Source organism: Streptopelia decaocto (assembly GCF_964273445.1).
Source record: "Streptopelia decaocto genome assembly, chromosome: 2".
NCBI classification, from domain to species: Eukaryota; Metazoa; Chordata; class Aves; order Columbiformes; family Columbidae; genus Streptopelia; species Streptopelia decaocto.
In genome coordinates, this window is record NC_138655.1 from 22,997,894 (window position 1) to 23,013,328 (window position 15,435).

General features: G+C 40.6%; 1 protein-coding gene across 10 annotated transcripts in view; it reads right to left on the reverse strand.

The window, feature by feature from the left end:
- Window positions 1-611: 611 nt before the first annotated feature.
- VPS13B (vacuolar protein sorting 13 homolog B) overlaps window positions 612-15,435 on the reverse strand; it is a 455,756-nt gene continuing 440,932 nt past the window's right edge. For all 10 annotated transcript variants that reach the window (XM_082046868.1, XM_082046872.1, XM_082046866.1 and 7 more), the window contains 4 exons: window positions 11,836-12,012; window positions 9,281-9,383; window positions 8,318-8,567; window positions 612-2,654 (listed from right to left, as the gene is read on the reverse strand). In XM_082046868.1, coding sequence (XP_081902994.1) covers window positions 2,409-2,654; window positions 8,318-8,567; window positions 9,281-9,383; window positions 11,836-12,012 — 776 coding nt within the window. In that variant the 3' untranslated portion in view covers window positions 612-2,408. The remainder of the gene's footprint in view (window positions 2,655-8,317; window positions 8,568-9,280; window positions 9,384-11,835; window positions 12,013-15,435) is intronic.

Sequence of the window (15,435 nt, forward strand, 5' to 3'; positions counted from 1 at the left end):
GGCAGCTGCTCTTTGGACTACTTTGTTTTCATAGTTCACACAGCTCATATGTAGGAGAAGCTGATTTATATGCCGTCTCCACACATTTCCTTACATGTGGTCAGAAGGGGGAGAAAGAACCTGCCTAATGCAGCAGAGATGCATGCTTAATTCGCTGAAGAAGAGTGTAATTTAAGCAAGTGTTTATTCCAGGAGAATATAATTCAAAGAAAACTCAAATGTATCTTAAATAATGGCTGCAATCTACAAACTTTTAGAAATTAATCTGCTGCCTTCCCTCATTTTGTACAGGTGCGTTTGCACCCTCTTGGCTGGTTTGTGTACTACATAAATAATGAGCAGATAAATCTAATTCAAACGGTGACTACAGCACTGTTTTGATTCAGTCACAAAAGCATAGAGCTTTTCAGCACGTCTTTTCGGCAAGCTAATAATCAGTTTTAACTTCCAAAGTATTGTCATGGTCTATTGCGTTTTCTGGTACATGACAAAGTCCAGTGACCTTCTGGAATCTGATGGGGTCTACATGAAGCGGGAAGGCCTGTCTTGTTCTACACAGTGACCTGTTCATTCCCTTGTAGCTGAATGACCAAATAGCTCATGAAAACAAGTAATATAGGAATAGCTTTATTATCTTTAAACAATCTCATTATATTACAATTTATCCACCAATATGCAAAATTAGAAGTATTAAACTATTTTCATAAAATATTCAGGAATGAAGCAGATGTATGTATATATACATATACATTTTAAAAATAGTGTTAAAGAATGACTAAATTATTAAATCACTGTATGAAATGTCGATAATGGATGGGCTTATTTCACATTCAGGAAAGGACAGTTCAGATTCCAGACTTCTGTTTTTTCAGTACACAAAAGACACAGCTTTTAGAAATACCTTTCAACAAAACAGAACTCACAAGAAAAACAGTGCAGTTACCACATTCTTCTTTGCTATGCATTTGGTCAAATCGAGTATGCATAGGAATTTTTAGCTATAAAGCATATGTATCTGCTCCTATCAGGTTTTATTCCAGTTCTCGTTTACCAATTCTGACCACGTTCAGGAATCCCCACACAAAACTCACATCCGTAAGTACATAGGAAAGGAGGGAAAAGTAACACACATAGTTGACAACCATGTAAGCTTTTGTTTTTTAAAATAAAACTGCCATAGCCAGGTTTGGTTTATAAAGTAATCTAACTGTGCCCAGAGACAGTGATTTCTTGTCTGCTACAACCTGTAAAACATCTGAAAAATAAGACACTTTGCTCATTTGTCTTGATGTGTTTAACATCATATTCATAAGTGTATCATGATGGCACCATTAACTATTGAAGTCGTAGGAGCCTGTGGGTCCATACTTTTTGATGAAGTTGAAAAAAAAAAATCTCCCTTTGCTTAGCACAAACATACTTAAAAGGTCACATTTCTAAATATCCTTGGGTTTATCTGTTCAAAGATGATAAACATAAAATGAATTAGGGCCTAAGTGAGCAGGTACTAGGTAGTGGTGGCAATCAGAAGGAAGCAAGGCCCAACAAGGCGACACTTAGTACCTGCACAACTGTAGCACTTTGAGCTTATGAATTTCTGGTAGATTTTAAGGAGACTGAAGTCTATTTCTGAAATTTTTGAACTGCATGTTATTGGCTTCCAGTGAACAACCAGACAATGCACAGTGCCACATACATACTCAAAGTCCTTCTGAAAATTTGATGGTGGATAAAGTTTCTGTACACAGACAGTTTTAAAAATAAATTCATGTTGTAGTTCATGTTTTGTTCTCCAAACCACACAAAGGCACTAGTTTACATTAAGGACTAATGTCCTGCAAAACTTCAGTCAAATAAAGGAAGGTATTTTAAGGTTAAAGTGGTGCTAAAACCCAGCTGTCACTAGTAACTTAAACCAGCCACACCAGGTTTTTCAGATTTAGTGGGGGAAAGTGTTTTGCCTCAGGATGCACATGTTGGGGGAAGTACGTGTGTGGGGGGAAAGGCTCAGCCTTGAGCAAGTTTTTACAGCTGAGTTATAAACCTGGTTTATAACAGAAACTGGCAGACCCTAAAATAGGACGTAGTAGGTATTGATACACATTTTGTGTGTGTGGCAAAAATGTCTGTATGCATGCCTTATTCTCTGTTTTTTGGTTACTGAAAAAGGACTTTGATTGATCTATAATCCTTTCCCCTTTATTTGTTTGCTAGAACACTTCCCTTCCAGCACACTAGTACTTTGGCTACGGAGCAGGAATGTTGTCAAGATTAGAAAAGCTATTGGGCTTAACGTTGTTATCATCTCCTGCCTCCTCCAAAATTATAGGCATCGTGATGTTGGTTACAGCAGAGAAAGCATTACTTTCAAAATGGTGAAGTATTACTATATTCACCACAGGTAATAATTAATTAAATCCTTTCCTCAGGGCTTTATTTTTCACCATGGTGAACTTGCTAATGAATACTTGGGCAAAATTTGGATCAACTACATATTGATATGTTTTTGTTATGGTTGGAAGGTGTTCAGCAGGCACGGTTTGCAGCGCTGGCACGGTCGTGGCGCTGGGACTGAGGTGATAAGACGTCTTTGTGATGTACTCCACGAGGCGGCTGTACTGTTGTTCTGATAATCTCTCTCTCGCTCCATCTGCCTGGAATCAGATAAGATAAAACAGTTACTGAGTAACTGACAGTAATGAACTTAGTAGTAAGGACAATAACTTCCACATTATTTTCTGCAGTTAAAAATCTTCCTCCCTGGAATCTTCATAAAACACTTTAATGGATGCTTTAATCAGCAGAGTTCTCCCACAGTTTAGAGCTTGGTGGATTAGTCCTCTCCTTTGCTGTTTTGGCCACTTCTGAGAAGCTCTAATGCTGCCACAGAAAATTTAAGCAGTGTCTTTTGAGAATTTCCGGGACGGACACGTTGCCCAAGAGTAGATCTTTAAAACAGATCAACTCTTTGTAGACAGGAAAACCATCTGAACACCTTTCAGAAAATGCCAGTAGCTCTCGGCAGTGCTCATCAGACAGCAATTCTCATTAGCAAAACCTTTTTCTCACACAGTACAATTGAAGACAGCCCACAGCTGTATCCAGGCAGTTAAGGTTTTAATTAAAAAAAAAAAGACTAGATAGAAGCTACCTGGCAAGTGAATGTTCTACGAGGGGATATATGAATCTGCTTCTGGTAACCAAAAAAGCCATTCTGGGTCAGAGGACCCACACAGTTGCATTTTTTTTTAAACAACAGGCTTTTACTAAAGGTTTGGGTGTGTTGTTTCTGGAGAAGAAATATTAGGGTGTCTGGGCAAACTGCCTTTTGCACCACCATGAGCTGGAAGAAATCTCCTTTTGCCAGCTGAGATACGTAGAGGTTCAAGCAAGATGCAACTTACCCACCTCTGTTGGAAAAAATACAGTAAAACAAATACTGTCAACAGAAGAGTGAAATCTACCATATGGTTCCAACCAGATAAAGTATTAGATTAAAAGCCATGGGCAAGCCTGGCTTTGGAAGTTCTATCTGTTGTGCCTTTTTTTGAAGAAGAAGAAATTGAGGCTGACTGTGCCTAGCTTGAGAAGGGAAAGCATGCAGGCAGGCATCGAGCTAGTTGCATCATTTCAACAAAATGTATTTCAGAAATACCACCATGGATGCTGCAGTGGTATCACCAGCAAAGTCATTCAGAAGAGAAGTTATTTCCAAAATATGACAACAAACAAAAAGGCAGAAGCTATCCCAGGCTAGGCTTTGATGTTCCCTTATTTACACTTGGGGAACTGCTGACCAGTTTCATTTCTGTAGGGTTTAAAATGTTCTTCTTTGTTGGATGTCATGCTAAGGATTCAAAGACTGCTGTCTTCTCACTGTCTTTCAGCCAGTTCTACACATGCCTCACGAGATGTGATATTTTCAAGCAGTGCCACTGATTCAGTCTAGCATCCAGGAGCAATATCTTGTCACATCTCTGGACTGCAAGGCTCATTTTAAACAAACCATTGCTTATTTGAAGAAAGAATTAATATGATTGATAGACAGTGACAGATGTAACATCCAAATCAAAACAGTCTCCTCTAGTTTTTTTTACTGTGCCTTTGGAGATGGATTTGCTGCTCAGCAAGTAGAAACACTCCTGTTTTCAATCACCACCGCAAAAATGCTAAAGGAAGCAGAGTCGTGAACAAGCTTAGAAGCTCGAGGTTGGAGCCTACACCGAGAAACAGTGCAAACGATGAAGTGGGCAGAGGAGAGTCCGGTTTCCATGAATGACCTTAGAGGAAAGGGAAGATCAGAAGGCAGGGTGCTGCAGCAGACCCACGGCTAACCGTGGAGAATGGTGTCTGAAGCACGTCCTCAGTCTGGTGGCACAGAAAAAGCACCTCAGCAGTCAGTCCATTTTACCAGTTAAAAGGTGCTGCTTTAGCGCATTTCTATGTAAATAGACTTTAAGTTATGGGGTAAATCTTGCCTGGAGGTGGCTCCAGATTTTTTCCTGATTTCTGCTTCTAGGGCGGTAAGCCCAGGTGAAGCTGGGTTATAGTTCTGCCTCCACACTGACCAAAAACCCCAAGCTACCAAAGGCGATGGAAAGAGTGCTGGAATCCCACTCCCCCACGCTTGCGAACCCACTCTTCATTCAGCCTCAGGCTGTATCCCACAGACACAGCATCGTTTTTCAGGAGGAAAAATTAACTGCACTTGGATGGTCATCCAAAGTAACTGGGACCCTATTTGCTTCTAGAATGCTTAATCTGCAACCAGCTGCTTCTCCAGCCAGTTTCAGTTTAGCTTCTATTGTCAAGACAACAGAAACTTGGAATTGCTGCTATTCTACATTTTTTCCTAAGTGGGACCTAACACTGTTGCTAAGTGCCTTTGCTCACTACTTTGAACAATTACAATATTAATTGCCAGATCATTCAATAAATCCAAACTTAGTCAAGGGTTGCTTAATGCACCTGCTAGAGGAGCTAGTAGGCCATACTTCTGCATTAAGAACTCCAGAATTTTTCTACAATTCCTCTCAATACAGCTTATAAATAACAAGCCTTCAGCAATTCTAACCCTACAGCAGCCACAGCATCTTTGTTGTGCAGTCGAGACACGGATGTAGCGCTGATGGGCTGATTTGTGTGCACTGACTAAGGAGATCCAGTTCTTCAGGGTTTTTTTCACTGCTCTGAAAAATCCAGAGACTCATTTTCAGCTCCAGCAATGCAGCACATGTAGCACATCATCACAATGACATTTGGGAATATCTGAAATTCCAGGGCCCTTCAATTTCTTGCTGTCGTCTTGATATTATGAGCTATACCAAGAGCAGCTGGAAGAGCAGGCCTTTGGAGTTTGATGTCTGTCTGCAACCAAGCACTGTCTCAATTACTTTGGAAGAGAATCCAAGTACAATTAATGCTTCCTTTTCAATAACAATGTTGTCAGTTCCAGAGTTTTCAAGAATCCATCCAGGCTGTTCCTAGCCAGATGGATTAAGTTATATATTGTGGAGGCGAGCAAAATATCAGGCAGACCTATCACGGAAGGAGTCAAAATATGCTCTATAACATCTCTGGTGATTACAGCTGTAGGATAACTCATGGTTTGTTTCCTAATAGTTCCAAGAAGCTGAGGAGAGAGAAAGTGAGAAATTGTTTTGGGCAGAGCTGAAACAAAACTTTTGGCAATTATTTTTGTGAGCAATAAGACCAAAAAGTGATTTTTAGAATGTTGAAATGAAATGGTTCCATTTGTTGTATAATTTCTAGGATCTTAAGTAAATTAATAAAGAAAAATAGACATCATCTACATTACCTCTATTTTGCTAAAGTCACCATAATACTTTGGTTGACCTGACTGGGTCTTTTCCAGCTACAGATTCTGGCCATCTTCACTAATGTCATCACGTACAGACATGTCTGCACTTCAGCTGAGGACACCTTCAGTGCAACAACGTGGGCTATCGTGACTGTTGGGGAGTGGTGTCTGTCCGGGTGTAGGTCTGTGGCTCGGAGGCTGTTCACCTGCACGTTGCACGTTGCTGCTCCTGAGCTTATTTGTCCTAATCAATGAGTTTTTCTAGAAGCTCTTGTGGGGGAGCTGCAGGAGGGTCCGGGCTCCCAGCAGCACTGCACACAACACCCCAGGCACCACAGAACTGAACTGCTCAGCTGCAGAAAGGAGATTTCCCAACCCACTAAGGCAAAAACGATAATAACATTAATTACAAAAGAATATTACATAACTAGGTAATTTGAAAAACTTTATGAAGGTTTTGGAATATTTTATTACGTAGCTGCCTTAGCATTAAAAAACCCCTAAACTTTCTTGTCTGCCTTGCTTTCAACTGCTCCTCCTTATAGCACATTGCTTTAAATTTTCACACAAATTTCAGCATCAGCATCTGAATATTTTGCCAGGTCTGTTCTGTACAGTATCACTTAGCTTTTGCTGTCTTGCCATTGCTGATTTTGCTGCACCTGGGGCACAGGCACTCTTCACCACTTTTAGCCTGCCACACATTTCCACTGCACTCTCAAGAGCCTGCATCAGCGAACAGGTTTGTGTGCTGAGGATGGGTGGCTCCAGGCTTACAGCTCCTGCCATTGCTGCGCCACTGGGGTAGGAATCCTGTATTTCTATCCAGAACTTCAGGAAAAAAACTTGCATTTGGTCCAGTACCTCCAAAGCAGGTCATGTTCACTGTGTGTGCTGGCATGGGTATGTGGGAACGCTGGACGCTGCGGATGCCATGTAGGGTTGTGCTGTGCCAGGAGCCCTGGACATTCCCAGCTGCAGCAGCTGTGGGGACTAGAACTGGACTTCCCTTCCCCACCTTCCCTTCTCCCAGACAGGCAGCCCCTTTGCCTCATCACCCTTTTGCAGCGAGCTTTGGGCAAGCAGCCCTTCCCCCAGAGCACCAGCTCCTCACCCCTTGGAGAACCAGGTACAAAGACAAGAGCCATCACACTACAGCCTAATACAAAAAGTCTGGGCTGGTGCTAAAGTTAGGGTGGGTTGAGTGCATCAAGTGCCCTGCTTCCTCCAGGACAGTAGCTCTGGACTGAGCAGGATAGTCTGGATTCAGTCTGACATGTGCCTCCAGCAACCACACAGCACTCAGGGATAAAAAAGCTGAGCTTTGCCCACTTCCATCAAAATTTAAGTAATTCCTCATGTAGCTTTGTGGTGACAGAAGGGAACTTGAGTCAAGAGCATTCTGTGAGACTGAGGTTAGTGGAAAGACAATACATATAAATAGAGAATTCAGCACTAAAAAAAGCTTTCACCAAAAAATCCAAGCCTTGTCAGGACACAGAGGAAGTCCTTGCTGTGCTGCAATCAGCGGCAAAATTCTTCAGTGACTTCACCAAAGATAAGATTTTACTGAAGGTGCTGAAGCCTCCCCTACTTTTTGGCACACCTCATACTTCATAGGGTTTTATATATGTTCTTTTTGTATATTTGAAACAGAGAAATTTCTGATATAGCAGCCTACAAGCTACCTGACACACTTTTGTGAAAGAACAACTGGGAATGTGTGTTTGTTTTTAAAATGCTCTCTCATATGATTCCACTTGAGAATTTAATACAATAAACATTGTTTCCCAAAAGTGTAAAAATATAACATTCTTCTACCATTAAAAAAAGATAATTCATCCAAAACCTCAGTATTCAAATGGCTTAGAAATCTTTCAATATGAAGATGAAGGATTTGTGCTCTTAGTGGCAAAACACTTGGTGCATCCAATCTCAGCAAAAAAATGATTCACTTTGGTCATCATTTGCAGAAGAAGGAAGATCTAAGGAAGTCAACCCAGCTAGCAGCCAAGCAAGAGCACTGCACTGCAAGTGGCAAGATAAGAAACGTGCTGAAAGGAGCATCCATCAGCATCACTGGACTGTTAAACACAGTTCACAGAAGAATAAAAGGAACTGTTCTCACTGGGACTTTGTAGGCACAGGCAGCAATGCTGACTTGCCAAAATACAAAGACCTCACACACATGTAGTCATGAGAACCTCTTCACAAGAGAGGTGGTGCCTACCAAGAACCCACACTGCCTCTGCTTTTTCCCTCAGAAAATTGCAGTCAGAGATATGAAATGTTACGATCAATAAGAGAAGAGAAGAGACAAGTCCCTTTCATGCAAAGGGCAACACAGTCAACTCTGAGGTGTGCGAAAACAGTAGGTCCCCTGGTTTGGCACTTGGACCTCCGGCCTCCCGACCCAAAGCTGAGCATGCCCGTTGCCAAAAGCATCATCATCCGTGTAACTTTATCTTCAAATGAAAATCGTACTCAAGTCTTTACCTCCAAATCAGAAGGTACTCTCTGCTGTTTTAGCTGCACCTTCAGCAGGTCCTTTTGCTGATCATCTTCCAGGCAATCGATTTCAGTCACGGGGAACGCCTGCTGCTGTGTGTCTTCGCTGATGCTGACCACAAAGAGCACCTCCGAGGTGAGCAGCAAGCAGCCTTCATGCTGCTGGCCTGATCCGCTCACAATCATGACGTCTAAGGCCATATGGACCTCTGGCCTTCCTAGAGACTGCAGCATTTTCCTGCATTATCAAGAAAAAAAAAGAGAGAGGAAGAAGGAAAAAAAGAAAAAGAAGAAAAAAGAATCAAGGAAGAAAAAAAAAAAAGTAGTCAGTATTATGCTTTGGATCCTCCAGGACTTCTTTTGATCACTAATGTCTTTACTTAAGCCTGTAGCTATCACCTACTAATATAAAATAAGCCAGGAAATACAAAATAAGCCAGGGAGTATATTCCAAATCTCCATTACTGAAGGATGTAAGACTTAAGATTTAGAGAATAAATGTGAAACTGTTATTTATCAAAACTCCTTAATCATTCACTGCAAAATTGGCCTAATAACCATGCTAGGTCAGCCTATTTCCCATCCTAATAGAAAAATTACCCTGAGAAGGGGCTTAAAAATTCAGTGCAGAAAATCAAGCTATCTTCACTAACAGCTGTTTCTGGAGATGTGCAGTATTTTTCTTGGGCTCAGTACAATGATAAATAAGTAAGAACTCACTGAATGCCATTAAATAAAGATCAGGTCTGTAGTTCCAAAGCTGGAAGCAGATCAGCAGCCCATCATTTGCAGATTGGGTTTCTATGCACTACCTTTGTGTTTAATGTTCCCAAACAAACTGCCATAACTCAGCCTCTCCTAGGGAAGCAGCCTGTTAACTTGACCACAGGCCAGAAACCTATTAATAAACAACGTGGATGTAAAAATGAGCAAGTGTCTAAATAATTTTACCAGACATATTTGACGTGGCTATTTGGAGCCTGCTCAACATGTTGATCATTTGGATGAGAACGCTGCTTGGGAAGCTGAGAAAGTCCAGCTCCGTGCAAAATACCTGCGGCAAGAGAATTTGAGATTTTTAGTAGTTGTTTTCTACAAAACGGTTACATGTTGTAGTGATGTCATCTGTTTTGAGCAGTTCATAAAATAGTGCAGATCCAAAATGATGTCACATCTTTGGAAGCTATAGTCAAGATAATTCATTAAATATTACAATGCAAGAGTTGTGCACTTAACCCCAGTGATCTTGCATTAGCAAGAAACAAAAAAAACCCCACTGCTTATTCTAAAACTCAGACATACACTCGCAATCAAGAGAAACATAATGCTCCTGAGATCCATCACTTCAGAGAAGGATCGGACACATCACTTAGGATTTATGTAGAAAAAATCAAGACCATTGTTAACATTCTTGCTTAATATTAACATACTTCCATATACGTGTCACGAGCGGTACAAATTAGAAGGCACGTTTTCTTAGATACTGTATTTGAATGTTCAGTTACTTAATCCAGCTGTTAGACACAGATCCATACACATTTATGAGATCTCCCGGGGCATCTGGTTTATTGTGAATTCTTCTTAGTGCTAGCACAGAATGGAGACTACAAGATGCAGTTAAATGGGTTTCTAAACAGATGATCCAAAGCTGAAGATGATACTGTATGTATGCTTTTAGATGGCTTGTAAACTTTTAAACTTGAGCTATGGGCACTAGAAAGAATGAGTGGGTTGCAAAAAAATTCACAAATTAAGTAGTTCTACAAATTTTTACAAGACAGACAGGAAATAGGTTACACAGCAAGCACTGGGGTTAGAAGGTTTAGTGCAAAGCTACTCTTTAAATAAACAAAGTAATTTTCTTTTGTCTAATTAAGCATTCCATTGAAGCAAAAGGCATTTTTGCATAAGGGTGTCAATAACTTAGATTCCTTTTTACACAATGGATAATAATTCAAACAAAACATCAGCGCTGAAAAAAACCCTTTAATTTTTAGCACACATGTTGATGGTAATACTTAAAAGCAGCATCCCAGTTGTAACAGTTGGCTTACCGAGGTTCTCAGCATTATGTGAGTGAAAATGTTATTTACAGATGGAGAGAGAACATGTGTTTACTTCTGTGTGGTCCCCCACCCCTTGGTCCCCCCAAGAGGCACGGTCCCACTTCCAATCCAGTTGTGGGTAAGAGTTACTTGAACTTTGTGTTTTCCTCTCACGCACTGTCAGCTATTATTGATACAGTTTTTATGTTTTTTCCTGGCTAACTCTTTTTGTCACATGCTCATGGAAAACATGATGTCTTGTATACTGTATCTACCATGAAAAGTGTCCCTTTACTGTTACAAGTTTCTTGATAAAGACTGCAGCAGAATTAAATCTAGAAAGAAAAATGTCACAGGCAGCAAAACCAACAGCCAGCTAACAACAGGCAAACATTTCTGATTTTACTGATACAGGCTTTACACTTACGGGACGCATAATTCAGAAGAACAGTTATTATTTACACTCATACGAACAAGATAAGGCAATTATTTGAAAGAACTGTAATAGTTAAATGTTTCATTATTCCTTTAAATAGATTGCTTCATGGAATGAGCTCTGAATGTAATGGGAAGCGTGGAAACAATCTCCTAAACTTAAGTCCTAGGAGAACTACTCGTATTCTAATCTACAAATCACAGACATAAATACTGCTAGTGATTAAAGGCTTAAGTCTTCAAGGTTTGTTTGGTATAATCAGTGAAGAAAAATTTTTGACACGTTGTCCTTGTATCAACAGGTGTCCCTGCTTTTCTTCCCCAACTGCCCTCCCAACCTTCCTTAATATATCCAGACCAACAACTTTGATTTATTGATACTGGAAGCAAATAAATTAGCGTATTTTGATATTTTTTCTTTCACAGTTTGTGGTCGTCCATAAGTATTCACATCAATCTGAAGAGATTCACCACCACCGCCACAAAGTGCTCAGTCTAGCTGGAAACCCCACCTCTGGTGGTTAAAAGGTTACCCGTATATCCAAAACCAAGATTGTCTTTTCCCAGCTCTCCATTTTAACAGGGATGCTCCCACTACATGACTCACTTCTTTCTCCCAGAAACAAAACTCTTTCTGTAGAGACAGCATAGCTCTCTCCCTGCCCTAACAGCAATCTCAAAATAACCTTCTAATTGAATATAGTGTTGCTCTAATACTTTCATGTCAAAACCTCTTTTGTAAGCACATGTTTCTGTAACTAATTCTACTGTATTCCAAGAATTACTTCATGCATTCTGCATTCTGTGTTTCTGTGGCCGTACAACACTGATCGGTAACACGAGAGAGAAGCACAACGTGATGGTTTTTAAGAAAACGAGCACAACATTTATAACTATTCAGTGGTGGCATTTCTAAATCTTTCTCTAAGTCACACAGCTACTAAGATGGGTGAGTCAGACTTAGCAGGTTGTATCTGAAGAGCACTTTAAAATTTAAACAGAAATGCTGGAAAAAGAGAAACTCACCATAACCTGTCTGGGAGACGAGCTCGGCTGCCCCTCCGATGGGCTTTGTGAAGACGCCCATGATTCCTTTCCCCACACCCGAGATGACCCCTCTGGCTTTGTGCCCAGCTGAAGCTTGGGCCTCTGATACTCGCTGGAAGTTCTGCATCGGCTGATCCACGATCCCAGCAATTGCACCTGAAAAAAACAAGAGTCCCCAGTAATTAGTGGAGATTAATACTCCAGAATAAGAGGAAATGTTACTACTGGAGCTGAATGATGCTTGAATTACAGACTGTACACCACCCTTCTTATACAGCTATTTAGCATATGACCAATTAGCTAAACAATATTTTAGCTTCAGTTTAAATTTAATCTCAACTTCCTTTTTTTAATGCTTTTTACTTTTTTAAACACTGAGATCACTTGACAGCAAGTTTTCATCTTTCAAGTACTTTCATAAAATGCTTTTGCTGAGTTAGTTTAGCTCATTCTGAGTAGCAATTCTGAAAATTCTGAGCTTGGAATAAAATCCACCAGTTTTAGAGGACTCGAGCTGTTATGGAAAGGAGATTTTCACGTAAGCCTGAGATTGACTTCATGAGAATAAAAACTGCCTGTATTCAATAGATCATTTTTATATTCTCTTCCACTGCCAGAAATGTTCATAAGCTAATGCAACTTTTGATATATTGCTAAGATTAGCAGAATTAGACTTTGAGACTTTCTGTTACTTTTCTGTGAAAACGATCATATTTTACTTTAATGCACATGGGTCAAACTTTTACAAGTGACACCGTGACCTTCCCAGCTTTTAGTATCAACAGAGAACTCCGACTTAAATCTTCCTAAATGTAAACAGGTATGTGAGGTGGTACATTTCTTTGATCTTGAGTTTACTCTAGCCACTTAACCACAGACATCTCCAGTTATTGTAATTTTGATAGATAAGCTATTTGGAAATCGCTAAGAGTACAAGGATCGGACAAAGTGACATCAGTTAGGAAACGGTCTGCCTGATCCGAGGCTCTTTGCTCAGTGAAAAGCAAGTTTGCAGGCTCTCTGGTAGCTCTCAGTTTGCAGCTTCAGCTGCAAATACCGAGATAAAACAATTATTTAAGGAGTAGGACAGAGTGTCACCCTGGTAACCAGGCATTTTTACTGCAACCCAGACATCTTTGAAAATTCTGCTTTGTGTGTGGAAGGAAATCCAGGCATAATTCCACAGATTCGGACAATCACAGCTGAGGTATTTGGCCCCATGTGTTTACCAGCGTGACACGCACTAGTCAGCTAGCAGCTAACTGGCTTTCAGATGGTTTTAGTTACCGTTAGTGGATAAACGGAGAAGTTGCTGACTTTGAACAACAAGAACTAATATCGTACATGTACACTGGTATTCTGTCCAAAGAAAAGATAAGGATGAGAAGCAGCACACATTTCCCCAGATCCTTGCCCCTGGGATACTATCCATCAGCAATTCAATAAACTTGCATCCCCCATAAATGACTCCCTCTCCTCTTAGAGAGATTGCTTCCAACTTCTGTATGTGTCCCCTTTACTGTATATTATTTCTGCAGAAAACGCTGGTCTATTTTTAATGTGACACTCAGTTTTTATTGAGCTCAGTCACTGAAGCCAAGTGTGCAGCTGAACGTTCACCCTTCGCACCACAAAGCCGCCTTAATGCCATGCCATGGAAATGATACAATTTTCAATTGAATTCTGTTTCGTCAGTACGCACCAGCTATTCCTGCTGCTTGACTAAAATAATACCCCAACACCACATTACACAATTGGGATTGTTTGTCCAGTCTTTTCTTTTGTACAATTGTGATGCATTTGAAGGCATAAAACAGTCCATGGTGTTCTGCTAAGTTACAGTGTTATGTTACCCTGTGACCTCCTTCACCCTATCTATCGAGGTCATCCACAGCAACTGCACTTTCAGAACAGAAGTTATTGCCTTATTAAATGTAATCCACCTAAGTCCTAGCACTAGTAAATTATTTACTGCAATACACTTGAGCAATGTTACAAGGTAATAATAAATAAGAGCCTACTCCAAAGGACCCGTGGTATGCTCCAGGCACTTCTCAGCTGGAATTAGGCCCAGAGGACAAGGAAACAAAATGGAAACCGCTGTGACTGTGTTATACAAGATTATTTATATAGTACCTCAAATAATATAGAGCTTAATTAGCCAGTTGTTTAGTACTTCCACACTTTCTGTTATTCTGCCATTTTATTCATGCTCTGAACTTGTCTGTGAAGCCATTGCATTTTTGCGTGCCAAATCCTTCTAAAAGTGCTGTCTTTCTGCCTGCAAAACATGTAACCAGTGATCTCTTCCCTGTCTGCTCACCCTTTGTAATCTCAAATTGCAACTCACTGACATAACTCATTCATGTGCTGTGGTTGTGCCCACAAATCACATAAACTACAACCTTACTCCTACCACCTTTGCATGGGGGAAGCCAGATCTGTGCCGGCTGGTCAAAGGCTGAGCAACCTCAAAACCCAACAGCAGTGAGATAATGGTGACATGTGTGAGGCTCATTGCATTTCCTAGCACCAGACACTGTGCCAAGCAGATGTCCCCTGGTGTCCATGTGGCTTCTTTCTTTCATAAAGTTAGTGGTAGGAGCACCATGCTGGACAGATTTACCCAGGTCTCTCCCCCCAGATTTCAGTTGGGTATCTGGGGAGCAGAGCATGGAACCACATGCTCCTCCCTTCCCACTCTCATTCTCACATCCTAGAGACAGCTATGGTGTCCTGTTGCTGTTCCTGTCCCTTCTCTGTAATGCCCCTTGCCTATTATTATTATTATTATTTTTTTAATAAAACCATTCTCCATTTTGCTTTCCTTCCTTACCCTAGGCGTTCAATTTCATATGCATGTCCACATATGTACACACAAATTATGTATGTATAAAGAAAACCTCAATAAAATTGAACACGAAAGCAACAAAACAAAAACATATTATTCCATTACTGGATGTAAAGAGGTTCCAGCAACACCGTGACATCTGCTAAACATCAGCTGGGGTGCACTCTGGTTAATACATGTTGCTCAGTAACCATAAAAAAGATACTTTGATAACTACAAAATTCAGATAGTTTGAAGTATATCACTGTATTACTTCAAGAAGAATTTGATTACGGGCAGCAACTGGTTTGTGCACAGACTGACAATGTTTGGTGAACATAGCACAGGTTACAGAGTTTAGCAAAGCCTGGGTTGCTTATGACAAATTCTTGTGACCAAGAAATAATTGCAAAGAATCCCCCGCCAGGAGAAACTGGCCTTGCTCTGCCATGACGCTGGAAACTAGCCAAGCTGAAACCATTTCACTTCTTTTTCTTGTCTCTGTTGTCCTTCAGGATTGCCACAAGCGTTTCACATCGAAAATACAGCCAAAGCCTTGCCTCATCACAGCAAACATCACATAAAAATACAGCTAAAAGAAAAGAGCACCTGCTGGCGTGCAATAATATATTTGCAGAATCAGTGTATGCAATAGCACACGTCTTCAGGATTAGCACTGGCTCTTAGTATCTCACTTGTAGACAGGCAAGCACAGAGTGGCTCCGATTCAGGGATAGCTGCACAGCAAG